The 26,384-nt window shown below is 41.0% G+C and overlaps 1 protein-coding gene across 3 annotated transcripts in view; it reads right to left on the bottom strand.

Moving 5' to 3' along the window:
* The window catches only part of SLC44A1 (solute carrier family 44 member 1), a 201,708-nt gene that overhangs the window by 110,654 nt on the left and 64,670 nt on the right, over window positions 1-26,384 (bottom strand). For all 3 annotated transcript variants that reach the window (XM_049627322.1, XM_049627330.1, XM_049627340.1), the window contains exon 3: window positions 24,966-25,108. In XM_049627322.1, coding sequence (XP_049483279.1) covers window positions 24,966-25,108 — 143 coding nt within the window. The remainder of the gene's footprint in view (window positions 1-24,965; window positions 25,109-26,384) is intronic.

Genomic DNA, 26,384 nt, shown 5'->3' with positions numbered 1-26,384 from the left:
AGGAAGACAGGGCAAGGTAGAGAAAGTAAGATTTACTGGGAATTTACTTTGGGCCACAAAGTATCTTAGGCACTGTCCTCACACATCCTAATTCAACAAAAGGGAACTGAGACTGACAAGCTGGACAAATAACCAAAAGCCATACTGACCTGATGACTTGAACCCTGGGGCGCCCGACTCCCCAGTGTTGCTCTTTCCTCCACTGCTCTTCCAACTTAAAATGGAAAGTGAAGGGCACTTGGGTGGCTCAGTCGGTTGAGCATCCAACTACTTTTTTAATGTTTATTAATTTTTGAGAGAGAGAGAGACAGAGCACCAGGGGGAGAAGGACAGAGAGAGGGGGAGACACAGACTCCGAAGCAGGTTCCAGGCTGTCAGGAGAGAGCCTGACGCAGGGCTCGAACTCATGAACCATGAGACCATGACCTGAGCTGAAATTGGACGCTTAACCAACTGAGCCACCCAGGCGCCGATTAAACCCTCTGGAACCCCGGAGCAAGGATTCTGAAGCCCTACGTGGACACAACACGGTACTGTCCTCCACATGGTATGCAACCCTCCCATGATAAGGATTAAAAAGGATGACACAAAGACACTTCATTCATTCAACAAACACTACTAAGTGTTATTATGAGTCTACTCCTGGAGATACAAAATTCATTAAAAAAAAAAAACAAACAACAGTTCTTAAATGCAAATAACTTACAGCCTAGAGAAGAAGAAACAAAAACAGTCATTTCTGCTATGAGGCAAGGTTGAGATGGTGGAGGAAACAGTGTAATTCTGCACAGAGCATAAGGGGTTAGAGGAAGCACTATGGAGCAGGAGGCAGTATTGAAGCCACATTTTGGAAATGAGTAGGAATTTTCCACACAGATGGGGAAGGGAGCGTTCTAGGCAGAGAAAACTGCATGTAGAAAAGTATAGAAGCATGAAAGAGCATATTTAAGGAACAGCAAATAATTTGATAAGGTGGACTACAGGATCGGACATCAAAGGGCTATGCCCAAGGAGAAACAGGGGACAGAAGAGGCAGCCATCCTTACAGCTGAAGGACCTTACAGCTCCACTACATTAGGGAATGCGCTTTCAACAGCCACAGCACCCGGAGCCCCCCCCCCCCCCCCCCCCCGCCGTGTGACCAGCCCCTTGGGTTCAAGGCCAGGGAGGGGAAGGCTGGGCCACCAGGGGGCGCTGCTCCAGAGCTGAGCCTTTGCCTTCAGTTGCCTCCTGCTGCCATGGCAACTCTGCGGCAAGGCTTTTTGGAGTAAAGAGTGGCAAACAGATACCAGTCTGCTGGCCACCTCCTGCCAAATTTGGCTCCTGTCCTCTCTAATCAGGACGGAAGCACTGCAGCACTAAAGCTGGAAAGCTGGCTGAAAAACCCCTCTGTCCGTCGCCTCTGCGTTAGTGATTCCTAACACGTGTTTTCCCCAGAGGAGAATAAAAATGGAGTCTGATCATTTTGCCAATTATTACCTCATATCAATTTACAATTTACAGCCCCTCTCCACAGAGTATGCTGCCATTAGTGAATCACACCAAAAGGAACAACACAACAGCCTGGCAGAGGCATCTCCTATTGCTAAATATAGGCTTCAGAGAGCCCTAGATCTCCGCTCCACTCGCAGTGGAACTGTGCCCAGAGGAGGCCTCTTACTTCCTGCGTGGGGTGCCAGCAAGGCAAGTCCAGTCATCCCCCACCCCCAAACCCCGGGGTGGGGCCCAATTGCCCCATGACGGGCTGTGCTTTACACAAGGACAGAGGTATGGAGTCTGCACACTAAAGCCAATAAAAAACCCAAACTAACCCAACACCAACTAATGCAACACACAATTAACTAAAACCCCGCCTGCCGTCTACTTTCTGCAACAAGCTAAGGGGAAAGAGAGAAACAAGCTGAAAGCAGTGATTGGTCTTCAAAACTGTAACTCTACACAGTGGCTGAGAGAATTGTGCAATGTTCACCATGCCCCCAAGACGTCAAGAACACAGACCAGGAAACAGAAGAAAAGGGCGGAGCTGAACTATGGGCAACGTGACCCCTGAGGTTGAGGCCACCAACGCCCCACTTTCCCACTGCCTCCCAATCCTAGTGAGGAAAAGGCAAGGGGAGCCTGCATGGTTCAGTCGGTTAAGCGTCCGACTCTTGGTTTCAGCATAGGTCATGATCTCATGGTTCGTGAGTTTGAGCCCCGCATCGGGCTCCGTGCTGATAGTGCAGAACCTGCTTGGGATTCACTCTCTCGCTCTCTCTCTGCCCCCTCCCCTGCTTGTGTTCCCTCTCTCTCCAAATGAATAAACTGAAAAAAAAAAAAAAAAAGAAGGCAAAAATGTCCCGAGAAAGAGGTAGCACTTGTTATAGAGATGCCTCAGCACATACCTCACCAGCCTCCAAAGGACACTGACCAGCCTGCAGCCTTCTACTATAGCACTTCCATAGGTTTACAGGTAACTGCTAAGAAGAGAAACTTCCATGATCATTTCTGGTAAATTCACAGCACTGAGAGCTGAAGACAGCTTCCAACTGTGAGGAAGCCCAGGAATCAGAGTAAGACAGCAACACTCTGAGAGGTTTACCCCTCTCACCTTACATCCCAAGGTCTTCTTTCTGTTCCTTGCTCTCAGGCTTACTCACCTTACTCTCTCCTACAGGCCTTAGCACTTCTCTCTGCCTGGAGTGTTCTTTCTCCAGAGACCAGCACAGCTACTGGTAGCCCCCTCACTTGCTTACAGTCTTGCCTCAAAAGTCACCTTCTCAATGAAGCCTCCCCCAGCTGCCTATCTAAAATGCCGTCTCTCGAGGCGCCTGGGTGGCTCAGTCGGTTAAGCGTCCGACTTCAGCTCAGGTCACGATCTCGCGGTCAGTGAGTTCGAGCCCCGCGTCGGGCTCTGGGCTGATGGCTCAGAGCCTGGAGCCTGCTTCTGATTCTGGGTCTCCCTCTCTCTCTGCCCCTCCCCCGTTCATGCTCTGTCTCTCTCTGTCTCAAAAATAAATAAACGTTAAAAAAAAAATTTTTTTTAAATAAAATAAAATAAAATGCCATCTCTCAGGCTCTGTGGTGACAGCTCAGAGCCTGCAGCCTGCTTCAGATCCTGTGTGTGTGCGTCTCTCTCTCTAACCCCTTCCTTGCTCATGCTCTGTCTCTCTCTCTCAAAAATAAACATTAAAAACAATTTTTTTAAATAGGGGTGCCTGGGTGGCTCAGTCGGTTGAGCGTCTGACTTCGGCTCAAGTCATGGTCTCGTGGTCCGTGAGTTTGAGCCCCATGTGGGGCTCTGTGTTACAGCTCAGAGCCTGGAGTCTGCTTTGGATTCTGTGTCTCCCTCTCTCTCTCTGCCCCTCCCTTGATCATACTCTGTCTCCCTCAAAAAGAAAACATTAAAGGGGCTCCTGGGTGGCTCAGTCGGTTGAGCGTCTGACTTCGGCTCAGGTCACGATCTCACAGTTAGTGGGTTTGAGCCCCACATCGGGCTCTGTGCTGAAAGCTCAGAGCTTGGAGCCTACTTCAGATTCTGTGTCTCCCTCTCTCTCTGCCCCTCCCCCACTCACGCTCTCTCTCAAAAATAAGTAAACATTAAAAAAATAAAAATAAAACATTAAAAAATTTTTCATAATAAAAAAACAAAATAAATAAAATGCTATCTCTCCACTCTGATGTGCATCATCCATCTTTCCTGCTTTCTGTTTCTCCTTAGCACTTACACTCACTAACACGCTGTACATTTTACTTATCTATTTAATTATCCGTCTACACCCATAGAGTATCAGCTCGCAAAAGGCAGAGATATTTGCTGTCTTATTCATCACTATATCCACAGTGCCTAAAACAGTGCCTGGAATGAAGAAGGAGTTCCTTACTTACTTGTTGAGTTAATAAATGGATGTTAACTGTATAAGGTTTTGCCAAGTGGAGCAGGCAGTAGAGGGAAGGTAAGGAAGACGGTATTTTAGGTAGAAGGAAATATTCAACAGAAATTTATCAAATACCTCTGCCAGGTATAGGACTAAATAAGCACAAGCAATGCCGTGATAAATGAGACCAACACAAACAAGTGTCTCCCTTCCCAGCATTTATAGTCCAGAGAGTAGGGAGGTAATTGCAAAAGTGCATAAATGCTACAGCAGAGAAAAGAGAATAAGAAAACGCATCCAAAGGGCCCCATGAATGGATAGGTGTCCAGAAGAAGGGAAATCTAAAGCCAGGACCTAAAGAATGAGTCAGAGTTTGCAAGGTGTGGAGGAAAGGAGGCAGGACCAAGGAAGGAAGAGAATATGCAAAGACATAAAAGTGAGAAACAGCACAGCATAATTGAGAAAATGAAGAATGTCAGGATGGTGGAGGTGGACGGTGATGAAGAACCAGATGGCTGGACAGGCAAGGTGGAGCTAGATCATGCAGGCCTCACAGGTGGTATCCAAGACGTCAGAAAGTTTGGAGTTTGTCCTAAAGTCACCGGGGAGCCATTAAAGGTTCACCACTTGTCAAGTGGGGCATTTTTTAAAGGCAAGCAAGAGAGAAAGTCAGGAGACTGGTGAGGAGGCTGCTGAATCTCTACAAGAGAAGATGACTTGGGCTAGGCTGAGAATGGGGACGAAAATGAGATTTCAGAAATATTTAGGCACAATTAGGAAAACCTGATGACTGATTCTATGTGGAGGGAAAGAAAGAAATTAAGCATGATGCTTATTTATGGGAAAAAAATTAAGAAAGGAAGAAATTAAGAATGATAAGGAAAAAATTAAGGGGTGCCTGGGTGGCTCAGTCAGTTAAACATCTGACTCTTGATTTCAGCTCAGGTCATGATCTTCCAGTTCGGGCCCCACATCGGGCTCTGTGCCGTTGGTGCAGAGCCTGCCTGGGATTCTCTCTCTCTCTCTCTCTCTCTGCCTCTCACCGACGTTCTCTCTCTCATTTTCTCAAAATAATAAAATAATTAAAAAAAAAAAAAAGAATGATCTGGTTTAGACTAGGGTGGTCAGGGCATTCTGGTTTGGACTCTTGTTCTGTTTGAGAAGACCTACATCTGAGGAGGAAGAATAGAGTTCGAAGAGATAAAGATCATGCTCTTACTGTAGACAGTTTGAGTCTGGAGTGTCCGTGGAGTGCCCAAGTGAGCCTAAACAGCTGGCTGGAATGTTCTGGCAGAGAAATCGGACAGGAGATAGAGACGGCAGAATTATCAGCATATGAATGATAACCTCACCCCCAGGAGTGATCACCAAAGTTAGTGTGCAGAGTTGGGATTCTGATCTTTGGTGAAATCTGTGTCCCTGTTGAAACCATAAGCAAAATTTGGTGTGCAAATTCACATGCAGTTTTCTAAAGAGAGATTTCATACTTCCAGTTTTGATCAGATTATCCAAGTCCCCCAAAGAGATTAACACTAAGAGCAAAGTAAGATGATCAAAGAGCCAAAACAAAGGCATGGAACTGAAAAGGCATGGGAAAAAAATGATTCTACTATTTAGCTAAGTTGTCTTTCTTCTCCTTATACATAGACTATAAGGGAGAAATAATCACCAGAATGGTAACCAAGAGTCAGACAGCAAACTGTGTTCCTCATACTAAACTGAGACAAACAAGCAAATTAAAACATCTTTAAAAAAAAAAAATTTTTAAGTTAATTTTTTTGTGAGAGAGCAACAGAGAGTACAAGGGGGAAGAGGGACAGAGAGAGGGACAGAGAGAGGGACAGAGAGAGGGAGAGAGAAAGAGAGAGAGAATCCCAAGCAGCCTCCACACTGTCAGCACAGAGACCCATGTGGGGCTTGAACTCACAAACAGTGATATCATGACCTGAGCTGAAACCAAGAGTCGGACACTTAACGGACTAAGCCACCCAGGTGCCACTAAATCATCTTTTAGAAAAATAACTCAGGGCACCTGGCTGGCTCAATCGGTAGAGCATGCCACTCTTGATCTCAGGATTTTAAATTCAAGCCCCAGGGGCACCTGGGTGGCTCAGTCGGTTAAGCGTCTGACTTCGGCTCAGGTCATGAGCTCACGGTCCGTGAGTTCAAGCCCCGTGTCGGGCTCTGTGCTGACAGCTCAGAGCCTGGAGCCTGTTTCAGATTCTGTGTCTCCCTCTCTCTCTCTGCCCCTCCCCTGTTCATGCTCTGTCTCTCTCTGTCTCAAAAATAAATAAACGTTAAAAAAAAATAAATTCGAGTCCCATGTTGTGTGTAGAGATCATTTAAAAATAAAATCTTATAATAATAATAATTTACAAGAGCTATAGGAAAGAAAAGTTCTCTATTTACTCTAGTGAACTGGAATAACACCCCAATCCCAAGTTCATTGGCAATATTACACTGTTACAAGGATCATTCTCAAAATCAACATGTTCCAGCACTCAGGCTGAGAAATAGTATGTGCTAAGAGTCAATGACCAGAACTTTATTTTTCTTTTTAGTTTAACAGCTTTATCAAGATATAATTTACATGCCATAAAATTTACCTGGAAACTGTAGAGTTCAAACTTTTGTACAATTCAGCTCAATTAAATGTTTTTAAGCATATTTTACAGTTGTTTATCCATCACCACAATCTAATTTTAGAACATTTCATTACCCTAAAAAGGAACCTCATGCCCATTAACAGTCACTCTCTATTTGGCCACACTTTCTAACCCCTAGCCCTAGGCAACCAGGAATATATGCTCTATGTCTATAGACTGGTCTATTCTGGACAGTTTACATAAATGGTATCATAGAATATGTGGCCTTTGGTGACTGACTTCTTTCACTTAGCATGTTTTCAAGGTTAGTCCATGTTACAGGATGTGTCAATACTTCATTCCTCTTTATGGCTGAATAATATTATACTGTATGGATATAACACATTTTGTTTATCCATTCATCAGTTGGTACACATTTGTATTGTTTTCCCTTTTTAGCTATTATGAATAACACTGCTATGAATATTTGTATACAAGACTTATTATGGATGCATGTTTTTATTTCTCTTGGGTAAAGGAATGGAATGTCTAGGTCGCATGGTGATTCTGTATTTAATATTTTGAGGAACTGTCAGACTTCTCCATAGCAAGTGCTCCATTTAACGTCCAGACCAGCAATGTATGAGGGGTCCAATTTTTCCACATCCTTGCCAACATTGGCAACTATGTCTTTTCTACCATACCCATTTTAGTGGATTTGAAGTGGTAACTCATTGTGGTTTTGATTTGCATCTCCTTGATGCAATGATGTTTAGCACCTTCACGTGTGCTTATTGGCCATTCGCCTCTCTTCTTTGGAGAAATGCCCATTCATAGATTTCTTTTTAATCTTTGAGAACAACAGAGTAAGGCAGGACAGGCACTAGGTATTATCACAAAAGTATGAAAGATTATAAGAGAAAATAAGGATGAAAGTAAAGAAAAAAGAGCACTTAAGAGAAATTACAGGAGTCAAAAGACTAAAGGTCAACGAATGGCTCCAGTGGGCAAAGAATGCAAAAGCTGGGAAGATGGAAGGCTGTGGTCAGAGTGGGGAATTCTTGAATTAGTCTGAATTGATTTTATAGGTGGAGCAGTAAAGGGTGATGACCAAAAACCAAGCTGGGACTACGGAAGACTGAATCCTGAAAGCCCCCACTGAGAAGAAATTCAAAGAGTTCCCAGGGCTAGAGTGAGAGTCAATGAGACAGAATATGTGAAAGTGCTTTGTAAACTCCACAGATGTAAAGTTGGCTAAATCAGCCGTTTTTCCCATCTGGGTTAAAAAGGCAAGAAGCTTTGGTAAGTAACTTTGAAACTTGTTTTGGAAGATAATAATCATGAGATGATTATAATAAATAGCAGTTAACATCTATGGTTCTAGGCAACATGCTCAGGAATAGACACCATTTATCATATTTATTCCTGAAAAACACCCTAGGATGTAGGTACTGCTATTATCTTCATTTTACAAATGAAGATCTTTAGGTCAAACATATTAATGTTACCTTCTCTAATGCAAATCATCATTGGTTAAAAATGTAAACCACAGTTGGTTATCTGTCTACTGAATCTACCCTTATGGATATATCCCCAATTACGTGAAAAACTTACCCATTATAGAAAAACTGTAAATACTTTTCTCAAGGCACTGCTTTTATCTTTGTATCAGAGACTCAAATTTTTTGACAATCAAACATCCCCACCTTGGTACTACTTTGCTCCTTTAATGCTTCAACAATGTATAAATGGTTTCCTCTCCATAACAAAGTATAATATTTGTTTTAAGATATTTAACTCATCTAAAATTTATTTTGCATGGTATAAATTTTCGATGTAGTTCCTTCATATTATCATTCAGCAATGTCTTTTGTTAAACACTGATGGTATTAGTTTTTATTTTACTTATTTTCTCATACACTACTATCAGTTTATTTCTGATATTTCCTTTTTAAAATTCTTTTTTTAATGTTTATTTATTTTTGAGACAGAGAGAGACAGAGCATGAACGGGGGAGGGGCAGAGAGAGAGGGAGACACAGAATCGGAAGCAGGCTCCAGGCTCTGAGCTGTCAGCACAGAGCCCGACGCGGGGCTCGAACTCACGGACCGTGAGATCATGACCTGAGCCGAAGTCGGACGCTCAACTGACTGAGCCACCCAGGCGCCCCTATTTCTGATATTTCTATTTTGTTTCTTCCATCACTGTTACTAACATGCATTCAGGTAGTCTTATTAATATGCTTTGGAGGTAAGTGTTGGTTTTGAATAGTAAAACTCCTTCTTGTTCCCCTCTAAACGACACAATCATTAATTAGACAATGAGTAGCCTTTCCTCTCTACCTGTTTTGTTTGGTCAATACACTAATTGCCAATATTTAAAGATCAGAAGATCAATAAGGTACTAAGGTCAGAATGTTGCCCCCCCCCCCCATTCATATGTTGAATCCTAACTTCCAAAGGTGATGGTATTAGGAGCCTTTGAGAGGTGATTAGGTCATAAGGTGGAGCCTCCATGGGTAGGGCTGGTGCCCTTATAAAAGAGGTTCCAAAGAGATCCCTATCCCCTTCCACCATATGAGAGCACAGTGAAAAGGTGCTAGCAATGAACCAGAAAGAGGGCCCTCATGAGAATGTGACATTCTGGTGTGGACCTTAGACTTCCAATCTCCAGAACTAAGAGAATTCTGTTTCTGTTGTTTCTAACCCTCTCAGTCTGTGATAGTTTGTGATAACAGCCTGAACAGACTAAGGCGATAAGTCCTGTGTCCTCCCCTACTCTCCTTCCACCAATAGATTTCTGGCTTCTTTTGAAAAATGAGCATCACTGGGCCATCTACCCACATGCCAAAAATCAGACAGAACCAAGTAGAAGCTATCCTTTTATTGGGCACACACATATCAAGTTCAAAGTGCCCAACATTCCCTACAGTCTTACTCCCAGCCCACTTAAGTGATGTACAGTGCCAGCTTAGCGGCCTTTAGATATGCAAACTCTGGTGAAACCCACAAGTTTCCCTTTCTACCTTCAAAGCCAGAAAGTTCACAATCAATTTGCTACTTAACTTCAGTAACTACACCTAGCCTAGATTTCTGGTCTAATCTCTTAACTTCCATTGTATGGCTCCTGATCTTTTATCCCCATTTAATTTACAACAGATGCACCTAATTCTAATCCTCTCAAGTTATTTTGTGAACAAGAATAATTTTTAAAAATGTTCCCCCCTGAAGTTCTTTCCTGCTCCTTTATTCTGTGATTTATACTATCAATCAAGTTCAATTCACCATCTTATCAGGATCTTAACTGTATTGTATTAAGTCTATAAATTCACTTTGTTAGTATTGTCATCTTTATTATATTAAGACTATTCAGCCAGGAGTAGAATATATTCTTATTATTTGTTTTCTTTTCATTCTATTAAAGTATTATAATTCTCTGTATTAGGCCCTGTATCTTGTTTGATTCTATTTTTTTTTTAATTAAAAAAAATTTTTTTTAACGTTTATTTATTTTTTTGAGACAGAGATAGAGCATGAACAGGGGAGGAGCAGAGAGAGAGGGAGACACAGAATCCGAAACAGGCTCCAGGCTCTGAGCTGTCAGCACAGAGCCCGACGCGGGGCTCGAACTCACGGACCGTGAGATCATGACCTGAGCCGAAGTAGGACGCTTAACCGACCGAGCCACCCAGGCGCCCCTGATTCTATTTTTTTTAATAAAACAAGTATTATGTTTTTCATTATATTTTGTCTAGTGATAAAATAAATGACTGAATTGAGTTAGGGTGTACTTCATAACCCAGGATTTAAGCATCTCATTTCAAGATATGTTTTTGTTGAGTCTGCTAAACATTCAGGTTAGTCACCTGTCATAGGCAAATAGTATTATTTTTATCTCTACTGACCTACACGCATTCCATTGATCTCTTTCATATAACTTGTTACAACTAGTTATTTAAAACAGTGTTATAAAAAAGGGTGATATCCTGATTTTAACTTGAAATAAACTAATTTTTTCCGTAATACTGGTATCTGCCAGGACCAGAAACTCCATCAGTTTCCTTTCATGTCCTCAGACTTAAAATCTATTTTTTAGGTGTCAAGGTTATTCAACAGGGAAGGCAATCTTTTCAATAAATGAAGCTGGAATAACTGGACTTTTGTAGGGGGGAAAAAGACAAACCTTGACCTCTTTACACCATATGCAAATATTAAATCAAAATGGATCATAGGCATAAACATAAGAGCTAAATACAAAACTTATAGAGGAAAATGAAAGAGGACTTCAGCTACCTTCATTATGACCTCAGTCTGTACTTTCTAATTGATTAAGTTCTTCTTTCCAGCTTATCTCTTAGCTCAGGCAAAAGACCCTGCAGGCAAAGCATCTCTGTGATGGGAACTGACACTACCCCCTCAAGCCAGCCCTGAGCCAGCGTGACTCCATGTGATTGACCCCAAGACAACGATCAACCCAACCTTTACTGCCCACCTGCGTGTACCCACCCACCTTTGTCCTACATTTTCCTTATATAAACCTGGAAGTATTTTCAGCACTTTGGAGACAGTCTTTGAGACATTAGTCGGCTGTCTTCTGGGTGTTGGCCTCACAGAAATAAATTCCTTTCTTTTTCACCACTGCTTGCCTCTCTATCTTTGGATTTTTGTCAGGGGTGAGTGGCCAAACCTGGTCTGTTTGGGAACCCCCGGAGCCCTGCGCCCCAGCTGCAAAAACACAGAAACAAAGCTTTATGACTCTTTGGGCTATACCAGTGATTTCTGATACAAAAAAACATGAGCCATTGAAAAGATACATTTTTGTGTGCGTGTTTTTTTAAATGTATCTAATGGATAAATCAGACTCCATCAAAATTAAAAACTTGCTTGTCAAAAGTTACCATTAAGAAAACAAAAAGGCAAACCACAAATTAGAGAAATATTTGCAAAAGATATACTTAACAAAGTGTGTCTAGTAAAGAGAATAAGGAACTCTCAAAGCTTTTTAAAACAAACAAATGTGTCCAAAAATGTGCAACAAAAGATTTGAACAAACACTTCACACAAGAAGATCTACGGATGGTTAACCAGTATTTTATAAAAAGATGCTCACCATCACTGCTCACTAAAACATACAAATTAAAACTACAATGAACACTAGACCATCTGAACCCAGTCTGTCTGGGACCCCTGGAACTAGGTGCTCTGGCATCCTTGTGTGCCAGCTATAATGGGAATATAAAATGGTACAGCCCCTTTGCAAAACAGTTCTGCAATTTCTTATAAAGTTAAACACATTTTCGCCACATGACTCAGCAATCCCAATCCCAGGTACCTATCTAAGAGTAAGGAAATACATATCCATACAGTATCATGTGCACAGACTTCCAAAGTAGTGTTATTCACAATATAATGTTTTTTGTAATTTTAATTTATTTACTTTTGAGAGTGGGGGAGGGGCAGAGAGAGAGAGAGAGAGAGAGAGAGAGAGAGAGAGAATCCCAAGCAGGCCCTGGGCTGTCAGTATAGAGCCTGACACAGAGCTCGAGCTCACCAACTGCTAGAAATCACTTAGCCTGAGCTGAAATCACTTAGCCAACCCAATGAAAACCCTGAATACTGGGACATGGGTGAGCTTGTCAGTTGGCAATGTGTCATGTGTATGTCACATACCAGTGTCAGGTAAGTAAATGCCCTGACTCCGTAGGAGGGAGAAAACAATGAACAGTCTGCCCTTTGTACTTCTTCCATTGGCTAATTTTTTAAAAATTTTTTTTTCAACGTTTATTTTATTTTTGGGACAGAGAGAGACAGAGCATGAACGGGGGAGGGACAGAGAGAGAGGGAGACACAGAATCGGAAACAGGCTCCAGGCTCCGAGCCATCAGCCCAGAGCCTGACGCGGGGCTCGAACTCACAGTCTGTGAGATCGTGACCTGGCTGAAGTCGGACGCTTAACCGACTGCGCCACCCAGGTGCCCCCCATTGGCTAATTTTAATCTGCAGCCCTTCCCTCAAATAAACCAAAGCTGTGAGTATAACAGATTTCAGTGAGTTCTGTGAGGCTTCGTAAAGGTGGTCTTGTGGACCCTTGAACTTGCAACTGGTGTCAGAAGTAAGGGTCATCTTAGAGACCTACACTTGCAATTAGTGTCAGGAGGTGAGGGTAGTCATGTGTGGACTGTGTACCCCCCCAACTTCTTAGTTGCCCTCAACACTCACATGCAGATGAATAAATAGATGGCAAGCAAATGGCTTTAAAATTCACAGTTGAAGTGGTTAATAATTACCTAAGCATATTACAAAGGTCATATCTATGAGCTTACATGCAGTTACAAAAGCTTTTCAGAATCTTTACAGCTGCCTGGTTAACCTGGAACCAACCCAAGTAGTGAAAGTCTGGGTTGAGGACGTATAATCAGCTATTTAACTTAAATGACAGAGCACACACCCAAGAAGGTAACACAGACAAAAACCAACCATCCCATCCTTGCCTCAGTGAATACATGTCATCTAATTCTAAGTGGCTTTTTTAAGTTTATTATTTATTTTACGAGAGAGAGAAAGAGAGAGGGGGAGAGAGGGAGACAGCATGAGTGGTGGAGGGGCAGAGAGAGAGAAAGAGAGAGAGAGAGAGAAAGAGAGAGAGAGAGAATCCCAAGCAGGCTCCATGCTGTCAGTGCAGAGCCCAACGTGGGGCTCAATCTCACAAACCCTGAGATCATGACCTGAGCTGAAATCAAAAGTCAGATGAGCCACCTAGGCACCCCCTAGGTGGTTTTTACTTCCCTACTTAGAATCTGCAAAACATTTCAACTTTCAACTCCAACATTTTTCTAAGGTATGTAATTGAATCTCCTCTTTCAAATTGCTAGTGGTATTATCCATAGCAAGTAGTACCCTAGAGGTAGAATTATACTAGAAACACAGATGTTACCTTTGTAAAAAGTTTTACAATTCAGGTTAAGGAGTAGTATGGTCACAAAATAGGACAAAAAATTTTTTCCAAAGATGCCTCCATAAATTTGCCTTCGGAAAATTTACCTATCATTTTCACAACTTTTTTAAAATTTATTTTTATTTATTTTGAGAGCAAGATAGCAGGCAAGTGGAGGAGGGGCAGAGAGAGAGGGAGAAAGAATCCCAAGCAGGCTTCAACTGTCAGCACAGATCCCAACGCAGGGCTCAAACTCACGAACTGTGAGATCATGAGGTGAGCCTAAATCAAGAGTCTGATGCTTTACCAACTGAGCTACCCAGGTGCCCCTCATTTTTACAAATTCTAACATTTTCCATGAGAGAAAAATAAAGTTTAGAAAAAACTGCATAAATAATACAATAAGTTTCTATTTAGAACATCATAAATGTTACTGTTTCCAATGCTTATAAATGTGTGGCAAAGTGAGTGCTCAAATGCAAGTTCAAGTTAAGTATCTATCTAGGCTGTTCTTTTTCATGCTAAGCCAAACTAGGTGAGGTGGTCGGTTAATGTTAGAATCAGAGACTTTGACAAGAGGCAAAGAGGACAGTGCTTTCCCTCAAAGCAAAGCCAAATCCATCAAAGGCTTCAAGTATCTCCATTTGTTCAAACTTAGAGATAGGTGATCTACTGAGCTGCTCTCAAGAATATTCTGAAAACTGTAAAACTCAAGCATTAGCATGAGGGATAAAATGCACTATCTCTCCCCTCCTAAGCCTCTATATCTCCACAAGACAGAGTTAGGAGATCTTTACTGTGGGTGCCAGTGTTCACCCAGCTTCAGCCTGACCTACAGAACTCCAACCTGTAGACTCAGCCCACAATATTCTTCAGCCAATGAGAACCAAGTTTGGTATTCTAATTGGAATTCACTAGTGATAGGCTCTTTTTTTTTTTTTTTTTTTTCAACGTTTTTTATTTATTTTTGGGACAGAGAGAGACAGAGCATGAACGGGGGAGGGGCAGAGAGAGAGGGAGACACAGAATCGGAAACAGGCTCCAGGCTCCGAGCCATCAGCCCAGAGCCTGACGCGGGGCTCGAACTCACGGACCGCGAGATCGTGACCTGGCTGAAGTTGGACGCTTAACCGACTGCGCCACCCAGGCGCCCCCACTAGTGATAGGCTCTTGAGCTACCGCTCGGTCCAAGAAGCCTTCATCACCACTGTGTATGATTTTCCCCCGCTAGAATGCAAGTCCTGCTCTGAACCTCCAACCCACCTAAAGCTCTAAAACCCCACTTAAAATGACTCTGTCCCCGAACCCCCAGTCATTGGGTGAGTGATTCTTCCACCCACATAGACAATCTAGACCAAGATGCTACCCTGAAGAAGGCAAAGTTAGAGAGACTGAGGCATGAGAAGTATCTGATCCACGGTTGCTAAAGGAAATGGATCATGAGCCACAGAATATAGGCTATACGATATATGGGCTGCCTCTAGAAACTGAGAATGACCCCTTGTGGACACCAAGCAAATGGGACCTCAGTCTGGCAACCCCATGGAACTAAATTCTGCCAACAGCCTGAATGAGCTGGGAAGAAAATTCATTCCCCAGAGCCTCCAGAAGGGAACACAGCCCTGCTGACACTGATTTCACCCTTGTGAAACCTGGAACAGGGAACCAGCTGAGCCATGCTGTGCACAGATTTCTGATTTACAGACAACTTTGTTGTTTTTTTATTTTTATTTTTATTTTTTTTAATTTTTTTTTCAACGTTTTTAATTTATTTATTTTTTTTGGGGGGGGACAGAGAGAGACAGAGCATGAACAGGTGAGGGGCAGAGAGAGAGGGAGACACAGAATCGGAAACAGGCTCCAGGCTCCGAGCCATCAGCCCAGAGCCTGACGCGGGGCTCGAACTCACGGACCGCGAGATCGTGACCTGGCTGAAGTCGGACGCTTAACCGACTGCGCCACCCAGGCGCCCCCAACTTTGTTGTTTTAAGACACTAAAGTTTGTGGCAATTTTTTACAGCAACAGTAGAAACTAATATAGTGGTGGTTCCAGTGCCACCATCAACTTGCCTTATTTTTCTGTCCCCACCAGTCTGCAGTTAGGAACCTAGGAAACTGGAGTCACTGAGTTTCCAATACATAATACTTCTAGGATGTCCCACATTGCACTGTATATTCCGTCTTCCCACTAAAATGCAAGCTCTTCAAGGACAGAGATTATGAATGCCTTTTATTCCATTTTCATTATGCAAATGATATATATAGATTAATGAAAAATTAAGGGACCAGGTATAAAAGAAAATTAAAACCACCCACATTTTTTTTAAGTAATCTCTCCACCCAATGTGGGGCTTGAACTCAAAACCGAGACATCAAGAGTTGTGTCCTTTACTGACTGAGGCAGCCGGGCACCCTGAAACCATCCACAATTTAACAGTTAACCACATGTTAACATTTTCATGCCATTCTATACTTTCCTATATACTTGCATATTTTTATACATACAAATAAAATCATACTATATATGCTGTTCTGTAACATTCTCCCTTAATAACATTATGTGGCTATTCCATGTCAATGGACAGGATTCTACACCATAATTTTTCCATTCTGTAGTACCTCAGACTAGGCCAGGTCCTCCTATTACAACCTCTCTCATGCCCCACACCTCTGCCTTCATAACACTTTCAACAGCTGTAATAACTCTTGTGATCATATGATGAGTTTATTAAGTTCTGTTTTCTCCATTAGATTATAATTTCCATGAGATAAAAGAGTGTGCCTCTTTTCCTCAAGACTAAATCTCCAAAGCCTAACCCAAAGAATATGGCCAAGAAATGTAATGCATGAATAGATGAGTTTAACCAAACCTCTTTTTTCAGCCATTTAGGTTGCCTCCTATTTTATTATTCCTAATAGAGGTCTCTAGCACACAGACTGTCAATAAGTGTTTGCTGAGAACTAAATAAAATAATAAACAGAATTTTCAAGAATGGTGAAGGACAGGGGTGCCTGGGTGGCTCAGTTGGTTAAGCGTCTGACTTTGGCTCAGGTCATGATCTCACAGTTCGTTAGATCAAGCCCTGCATTGATCTCTGTGCTGACAGCTCAGAGCCTGGAGCCTGCTTCCCATTCTGTATCTCCCTCTCTCTCTACCTCTCCCCCACTCATACTCTGTCTCTCTCTGTCTCTCTCTGTCTCTCTCTCTCAAAAATAAACAAACATATGGGGCACCCGGTGGCTCAGTTGGTTGAGCATCTGACTTCAGCTCAGGTCATGATCTCACGGTCTCTGAGTTCGAGCCCCACACATCAGGCTCTGTGCTGACAGCTCGGAGCCTGCAGCCTGCTACAGATTCTGTGTCTCCCTCTCTGCCCCTCCCTCTTTCACACTCTGTCTCTCTCTTAATAAATAAACATTTAAAAAATGTTCTTAAATTAAAAAAAATAAACATAAAAAAATAAAAAAAAAAGAATGGTGAATGATAGACATTCAGTAAACAGTAATTTAAGTCATCAGGAAGACGAGACAGAAGTCCTAGGTCCATAAACATGAAGAACTAACTGTACTTGGCTGATTAAAGGATCCTTAAGGCAAGTAATTTTAACTTTACTTTTTCAGTTCTTTTTCTTGTTCAAAAAGGGACAGGTATGCATGGTCAACAAGATTTCATAACTCCTTAAAAGGTATTCAAAAAAGGCATGTTTTACATATTAACTAATTACAGAAAAATGTTCTTCCTAAAATAGATGGGTATACAGCATGGTGCAGGCCCAGGAAACTGGGCAATCTTGTTATGGGTAGTTTAAAGAGTAAACACATTCTCTAAATTCTACCGTATCACTACCAACCCCCAAATAAGCCTTTATAAGTGTCATGGAGTAGACTGAATCAGACACTGAACCTATAGAGCCCTGAGCTTTAGGGAAGGTAATCAGGGGCCAATGATGTATCCACACAGAGATCTTAAACATAGAGAGTGTCTTTAAAAGAAGACTATTGTCTATTAAACAATCAACTAAATAAAAAGTAACATTATCAGTTTAAGTTACATATCTTCCAGTAAGTATTTAAAACACACAAACTGGGGGGCCTGGGTGGCTCAGTCAGTTGAGCGTCCAACTCCTGATTTTGGCTCAGGTCATGATCCCAGGGTCGTGGGATGGGGCCCCATGTTGGGTTCTGCACTGACCGTGGAGCCTGCTTAAAATTCTTAATCTCTCTCCCTCTGCCCCTTTTCTCTGTTCTCTCTCTCTCTCTCTCTCTAAAATATAAAAATCAATCAATCACACACAAATGGTAGAAATGCCCAAATGTGAAATAAGAATGACGTAATCATTAAAATGTCTGTTCTTTACCTGAGAGAAAAACAGAGAAAACTGCCTTCAAATTATTCAAAGCCTTCATAGATTATACAGGTTTCAAAGTTTTTTTAGTTATGACTTTACTGATTTATGTAACCTGCCCCTTCTTCTCTGCATGTTCTACTAAAGGTCTTTCATCTTTAAAAATCCAGAGGGAGATGCCCCAAAAGTGAAAAGTGCGTGGGGTGGGGGTGGGGGGTGGTAATGGAATCACAGGAACTTACCACTATATAATACAAAGAGCACAAGGGCATGAAGAGTGGGGTGGTAGTCCTAATGCTACTGTTTCATCAAGCCACTGACGTTTCCTAGACCCCAGTCTCTTCACCTGTAAAATGAAGGGGCTCCGTGATCTCCAGGGCCCTTCCAGCACAAACCTTCTATACTGTGGATTTCTGGGGAACGAGACAGTTAAAGGAAAGAAGTAAAACTCACGCTAGATACTCTGCCACAGGTTACAAAGGTAATTGAAAAAGGTCTCAAATAAAATGCCCCCTATAGATTTTACTTACAAATGTATGCCATCAACCTCCTCAGACCTCTACTTCCCGCATATCCTGTTAATACTGATTATCTGAAATCAGAGAGACATTTTACGGTCAAAGAGCCTTTATCAGTGATTGGGGCTTTAAATGGCTTCCTCAGAGGAAAGATAAAAAGATAAAGAAGAAAGTTAGATATGTGCAAAAAATATATCTTTGGAACCTCTATGGAAAAATCAATATTGATAAGTGAGATATATCTCACTTATCTGACTGCGAAAATTACTTAAGAGTTACAAAGAAAGAGTTGCTAAACTCTGTTAGGGTTGTTTGCAGAATGGAGAAAAAATTTCTAATAATGATATAATACCTATATAAAAAAGATTAGAGCAGTTCCCTACATACGTGAACCTAGCTTTACAATAACCTATGCGTGCTAAGAGTCACAGGCACCTTACCATAGCCTCTTCCGTCCCAGACACCCAGGACAAGGTAACATCCATGGAGGAAACACAATACCTCCCCTCATCCAATCATCTCTCCAGGGGCCAAGAGAGCTAGAGGTTTTGTCCTACTACAGTTCCCACATCCATGAATCCTGTATCTTAGAACTAGAAACAGCCCTGCTCTATTCAAAGGGGCTTCCCCTTTGGGAACAATTTCTATAATAATAATAATTCTCTGTCTAAAAATTGGCACATACACTGTAAAGCTAGCTTTATGGTTTTGAAAATGGTAGGCAATGTAGAATGTGGCGGAAGAGATGTTTTTGGAATTGTCGATCAGAGTTCAAAATATATTATTACTATCCCTCTCCCCACAACCGAAAAAAAAGAAAGACCATAAGCCTTACCCACGTTCTCTAGCACCTCAGCTATAATAATAGCTCAGCTACAAAACAAGTCATTTTCCTCTCTGAGCCTTAGTTGGCACTCACCAATGTTTGATGGGGTACTTTAAGGAGGTTACACACCAGATAATCTTAAAGAAGTCTTTCATCTCTGATGCTATGTGGTTCTAAGATAAATGAACTTTCCTGAGTTAACCCAGGCTCAAAACCTTATTGATAGCATTGTTTCTACGCAGAAAAGTTGTACACATCTCAAACAACCAACTTAAAAGTGAATTTTGGGAACATAATCCATTTGAAGTTGGGGCCTTCTTGTATCTCATAAAACACTGTCTACCATTTTCCTATACATCCTTATTACTGCAGTAAATACATCGTCAGGTCAAAAATATTATTTGGAGAAAAAGAACACATTACAATAAGAATGGTAAGGCAATACAATACTGCCTTTTCTTTACTACTAAAGAATTCTTTAGTGGAATTCTTACAGTCATCTTGGCATCTTAAATTTTCTGGTTAGAACAGGTCAAAGGCATTCCCTTTCCCATTTCTCTTCTAACTTTCTTCCTTCCTCTACTATTTCAATTCAATAAGCTACTATGGAATAACTCTTGGGTATTTAAATCTGGGAGCTAAACATGGCACTCGAGAGAGACAGAGTTGGGCAGGGTGCCGGAAGACTCTAAGATGCTCCAATTATTCCCTCCCCTTGAGTTTGGGTGGGACTTGGGACTTGCTTCTAACATGTAGAATATGGCAAAGGTAAAAGGACATCACTTCTATAATTATATTACATGAAATCTAACTTTCATCTTGCTAGCAGACTCTCTCTATTGATGCTTTCCCTCTCTGGCTTTGAAGTAAGCCGCTGTGCAGAGTGGCCCATATAGCATGCACCAAGGGTGGCCCTGGGCTGACAGCCATAAAGAGCTAAGGCTCTCAGTCTAACTATCTTGAAAGATCGAGTGCTGCCAACAACTACATGAGCTTGGAAAGGGAGCTCCCAAGCAGAGTCCCAGCCCTGACCAAAACCTCGACTGCAGTCCTGTGAGATCCTCTGAAGCAAGAGATCCAGCTAAGCCATACCCAGATTCCTGACCCACGGAAACTCTGAGATTCTAAATGTGTCTTGCTTTAAGCCACTAAGTTTATGCAATATTGTTACCTAGCAAATTATAATTAATGCAGGCAGAAGAAACACACAATATAATTGAAGAAGAACTTCAAGACAAGAGAAAAACAAACTTGAGACAGGAAAGTTCAGGTAATAAAAGATCGCTATGGGATAAAGTCTGTTTTGAAATATATCATGAAGAGGTTAGTTATGAGACCCCCCGGCCCTTACATCTTTCAAGAACTTCGGTTGGCAGCTGAGCGGTAGAGCGGACAGCACACAGACAGAATGAATATCCTGGACAAGACTACTACTACACGGAGAAGCAGTGGGAGAGGACTGAATAGGTACAAAGGGTCTATCTAGATCATGGGAAGCCTGGAATGGCAGGTGTTGAGTGGGCTCATTTACGATACTATAGGCATCAACACTAAATGAAAGGCTCTTGAGCAGGGAAATGACCATAAAAAGTGTTTTAAAGAACTTAATCCTATCACAGTATAAAGGATGGAGAAGATTAGAGATTAGAAGACCAAGAATAGATAATGCCAGCACAACAGTTGTCCTGAGGCCAGCAAATGTGTGGAGGAAAAAGGCTCATGCTGATGAATAACCAAAGACCTGCAAATTAAAACTATACAACACCATTTTTTGGTTAACCAAATTAGTGAAAAATATAAACTAGTAATACTAGCAAAGATAAAGCAATCTCAGACATTGTTGGTGGGAATGTAAATGGAATAGCCTTTTTATGGAAAGCCATATTCATCAGCAATATTTATTAACAATCTTAAAATATTCAGATTCTTAGACTTGATAATTCACTTCTTAAAGAATATTTTAAGAAAAAAATGTATATATTTTTTTACCCATTCAAACACATTTAATTAAGTGCCTATTACATTCCAAATACTGAGGATATAGTAATGAACAAAACATACCTCACTTCTGCTTTCAGGGAACTTAGAAGAGCCAAACATTTAACAAATAAGTGCAAAAGTTTATAGGATACAATGAGAGATTATGTATTTATGTACGTATGCAAACTCTACACCCAACATGTGGCTTGAACTCACAACCCTGAGATCAAGAGTTGCAGGCTCTACTGACTGAGCCAACTGGGCACCAGAAGAGAGAGCATTTTTAAACACTTGATTTAAAGTGTGAGATCAGGGGCGCCTGTGTGGCTCAGTCAGTTAAGCGTCCGACTTCAGCTCAGGTCATGATCTCACAGTTCGTGGGTTCAATCCCTGTGTCAGGCTCTGTGCTGACAGCTCGGAGCCTGGAGCCTGCTTCGGATTCTGTGTCTCCCTCTCCCTCTGCCCCCCCCCCCCCTTGCGCTCTGTCTCTCTGTCTTTCTCTCTCTCAAAAGTAAATATTAAAAAAAAATAATTTGTTGGGGCGCCTGGGTGGCTCAGTCGGTTAAGCCGCCGACTTCGGCTCAGGTCATGATCTCACAGTCCATGAGTTCGAGCCCCGCGTCGGGCTCTGTGCTGACAGCTCAGAGCCTGGAGCCCGTTTCAGATTCTGTGTCTCCCTCTCTCTCTGCCCCTCCCCTGTTCAATGCTCTGTCTCTCTCTGTCTCAAAAATAAATAAATATTTAAAAAAAAATTTGTGAGATCAGAAAAGACCCTTCTGGGAAATAACATTTATTTATTTTTATAATGTTTATTTATTTTTGAAGGAGAGAGCACAAGCAGGCGAGGAGCAGAGAGAGGGGGTGACAGAGGATCCACAGCAGGCTCTGTGCCAACAGCAGCAAAACCGATGTGGGGCTCAAACTGATGAACTGTGAGATCATGACCTGAGCTAAGTAAGGTTGAACACTCAACCGACTTAACCACCCAGGTGCCACCTGGGAAATAACATTTATATTGAGAGCTGAAGGGTGAGTAGAATTTAGCCACGTGAAGAATGGGAGAAAGTTTTCTTCTTGACAGAGGAAATAATACTCATGAAGGCAAGAAAGAGTTAGTTGTATTCAAGATTTTTCTTTTTTTACAAAATTAGTTAATTAATTAATTAATTTGTTTTTTTAGAGGGGGTGTAGAGAGGGAAAGGAATAGAAAGAATCTGAAACAGTCTCCATGCCCAGCACAGAGCCCAACATGGGGTTGGATCCCATGACCCTGGGATCATGGCCTGAGCGAAAATCAAGAGTCACATGCTTAACTGACTGAGCCACCCAGGCACCCCTGTACTCAAGATTTTTAACCTATTCAACAAATATGTATGGAGGTAGGTCCTAATAAGTATCAGGTACTAGGGACTGAGGATAAGAAACCGAAGAAAATAGTGATCCAGGTCAAGTTGAGGTAGTAGCAGATAAAACAGGTTTAAAAAAATGTATAGCTATAGTAGGGCCTAGTATTCATAATGAAGACAAAGATATATCAGGAAATGATATAGGAGAAAACTAATGCATGTGGCAGGAAAAAGAAGATGGCATAAAGGTAACAAACACAAAGGCACTGTGTCTTCTTTCAAACCCAAACAGTATAGACTTACCTGAGAAAGATACGTTCAAAACGTATTGTTCATTAAATAATATATATACCATTTATAGGTAGAAATACTTAGATGGGTCGGTACTAAAATGTTTATATGCAGAGAAGAACAAGGAGAGATCAAAAATAAATAAACATGTACACACGAATTAAAGTGTAGCTATACTCGGGAAACTATTTCCCCTACAGCTATCCATGAATGGTTCCCAGCTCTGCTAAGCACTCAGGGAAAAGTAATCATTTTTTGGAATAAAAAGCAGGCTTTCTTTGTGAGAGGCCAAAATACACACACACACACACACATACACACATATATGTGTGTATGTGTGTGTGTATATATAAATTAAAAATCGACCAAATGAACCTCCACAAGGTTAATGTGAAGAGTGACATTTACACAAACCTTATGGTGAGAATAAGCTTGGAACCATCAGCAAGTTACAAAAGAAGCCATATACATGAGTATGACCTCATATGAGCAGCAGACCTGAGGGAAGAGAGCCCTTTTCCAACCTCCTAAATTATCTAAATAGTGGTATTTTATGGTTGGTACGTGTGAACAGTGTTAAAGAGTCAAACATGGGGCACCCAGGTGGCTCAGCCAGTTAAGCATCTGACTTCAGCTCAGGTCATGATCTCACAGTTTGTGGGTTTGAGCCCCATGTTGGGCTCTGTGCTGACAGCTCAGAGCCTGGAGCCTGCTTCCGATTCTGTGTCTCCCTCTTTCTCTACCCCTCCCCTGCTTGCACTCTCTCTTTCAAAAACAAACATTTAAAAAAAAACAAAAAACAAAAAAACGAGTCAAACAGTATTTGACAGCAAAAAACACTACCTACAAAAAAAAAGATGTAGAATTCTGTACTATTTTTCCAACTTCTATGGGTCTAAAATTATTTCAAAATAAAAAGTTGTATATATGTATATATGTATATACATATATACATATATATATATATATGGGCTATCTTGTTACGAGAATACAAGGCTTAAAATCTGTGTTAATTTTATGAGGCAATCAAAAAATAGGATAAATGAAAATCCTCCAAATTACTCTCCGTGAGTCCAGTTTTTACTTCTGTCAAGGGATGCAGGTGCTTTATCAGGGGAAAAGCTCATGGTCTGCGTTTGATATTCCACTGACCAACCAGACTTTTGAGAAAATCATTTCAATCTCTCTAAGCCTCTGCTACACCTACCTCACAGCATGGTATCATATGCTTGCCAACTATGGCATGCTAGACAAATATTTATTATTATTATTTAAAATTTTATTTATTTGAATAGCATTATTCCTTCATCCAATGGGGAACTATCTTTGAGATATTACTAACTATTTGGGTCTCTTCAGGTTTGTGAAATTATCAAATTAATCTTCTATTTGCTGGTAGTGGCCATAACTTAACAAACAGATTTATCTAATAATAAAAATAGTTATCACATCCTGGAAAATGTTTCTTAAGACAACTATAGCCTAAAAAAATGTTTCTACTGCTTAGCCTTTTCCTATAAAGTTCATTAATTGAATTGGATAACCCATTACTTTAAAATTAGTTTGGTTAATTCTGAAGATCTGTCTTTATTTATTAGACCTGTCTAATCAAGTAGGGCATAAATATACCGTGTGGACAAATATACTGACATCATACCTAAAATATGTTTCATGAAATACATTTCCCTCACAGACATTAAAAATGAAGTCATAGCTCCTCCGAAGAAAAAAGACAATTAAGGAATTTCAAGACATTCAAAAGATGAAGCTTGAGAACTCAAAACAAATTTTAAAGTCTGACAAAGAAAATGTATCTTTTATAAAATTGGAAATTTATGCGTACTGTACTTATAAATGATGCATCACAAAATGTTTCATTATACTTTTAATGTTTCAAAATCCATTACCATCCCTCTCTCTCCCATCAAGTACAATCTTAGGAAGAAAAAATATTATGTTATTTCCTGAGTTAAAACTTTGTGTACAACCTATGGGCTAATGGGAAAACAGAGTAAAGGAATAATCCTCTCAAATCAAGCCTTTACTCGTTAAACCCTGAAGGTCACCCATTTTAACCTGGCAGCTCATTTTATTTCCTGGAAAATGTATTTAGAAACCAAAACCAGGAATGATTCAAGTGGACAGTTAAAAAACTAAAAACACCCATAGGAGTCATATGAAAATAATATCTTACTGAAGATTATTGGAAAATATAAAAGAGCAGGATTTTCTACCCCCCGTTCAAAGTTTCCATGGAGTTCATTCAGCCAACAGTCTACTCACTTCCGGTGGGTGTGGTCCATGCCACTGTTTGGTATTGCTTCCAACTTTGCATTTTTCTGCCCACAGATATTTCCATAGCTGTCGTATCCTGACACTAGTCTCGCTGCTGCACCTGTTGCTACTGAAAAGCCACAAATAAATCCCTAGAAAAAAAAAAAACAGAAAAAACATACAAATAAACCATTTCAATAGCAACAGTCACTACTTGATACGATAATGAGCTTCTTTTGTCTGTTGAGGGGAACAAAGAGCTATCTTTCCTTATTGCAAACACTATTCTACTGTTTTCCTTGGATTTCACATGAGCAGCACAAAGAAGTCCACAGGGAAACACTATTTACCACCATAACAAAACAAATCTCAAGCTTTTACATCATGAGATCGTCTTTGCATTTTATAATAATAAGAGCAGCTTCTCTGTATGGAACATCTGCTCTGTGCCAGGCTCTGTACTAGGTGCTTACCAGACGTTATCGCTAATCCTCATAAGGAAACTGAGGCCCAGAGAAGTTAAATAAGTTGCCCAAAGCCATAGAAGCTAGTAAAGATGAGAGCATAAAATCAAACCCAGCTTGTTTCATTCTTCAGCGGTTTTTGGTTGTAAAAGAGTTCTGTTAAATTAACAGCAACCGATGAAAGAAAGAAATTCAAAGAACAATAGGTACGTGGGTTTTGAATTATTACCACTTTGGTGCCCACAACAGTTCTGTTTCCTTCCTTCAGTAAAGCTGTAGACAAGCCAAAAAATTACACCATGAAACACTACTCTGCTTTTAATATTGCAGAGTCAAGGAGAGTGAGGCACTGAGTCTGTGTGCCACAAAGGTCACTTCATTTCATGGGAATATGATTCATCAGAGTGCCCAAGGCAAATAAATTGTAGATGCTTCCGAACTGCATCATGCTTGCTAAATCAAGTATGCACGAAGAGCAGTAACAGCCTATATTCCACTGCAGGCTGGTAGGCATTAAGAATAGGAAGTAAGGTGAATCATTACTGATCAACCGAATTGGGAGAAAAGGCTGGGGCTAGAAAATCTTGCAATGTGGTCATTAAAAGGTTGAGTTTTGATTATCTTTACTGAAGTGGTTAATGAAGGTAGAGATTATCACTGTTTAACTTATCATAGCCAAGTCTCACGAGTAGTACTCATAGAAGCAGTCAGCCATACTAGGTCTCAGGGCTACGGTGGTAAGTACTGTGCTCACACACAGTTCCTACAAGAAAAGTAATTCCCCCCTTAATTACTTTCCTAAAAAGGCAAACAAATTCTTTTTTTCTGAATGACCCCTCTATTTTTATCTTGCAGGTAAGGAAAAAGAGTAAGGAGTGTGGCTCTAAATACTAGAAACTGCTTGAAACTACGGTTTACAAGAAAGTCAACTCCAGAAGTGGAGACTATCCCAGATTTGCCACTG

The sequence above is a fragment of the Panthera uncia genome, chromosome D4, assembly GCF_023721935.1.
Source record: "Panthera uncia isolate 11264 chromosome D4, Puncia_PCG_1.0, whole genome shotgun sequence".
Classification (NCBI taxonomy): Eukaryota; Metazoa; Chordata; class Mammalia; order Carnivora; family Felidae; genus Panthera; species Panthera uncia.
Note: the sequence above shows the minus strand (reverse complement) of the source record. Positions and strands in the feature narration are given on the sequence as shown.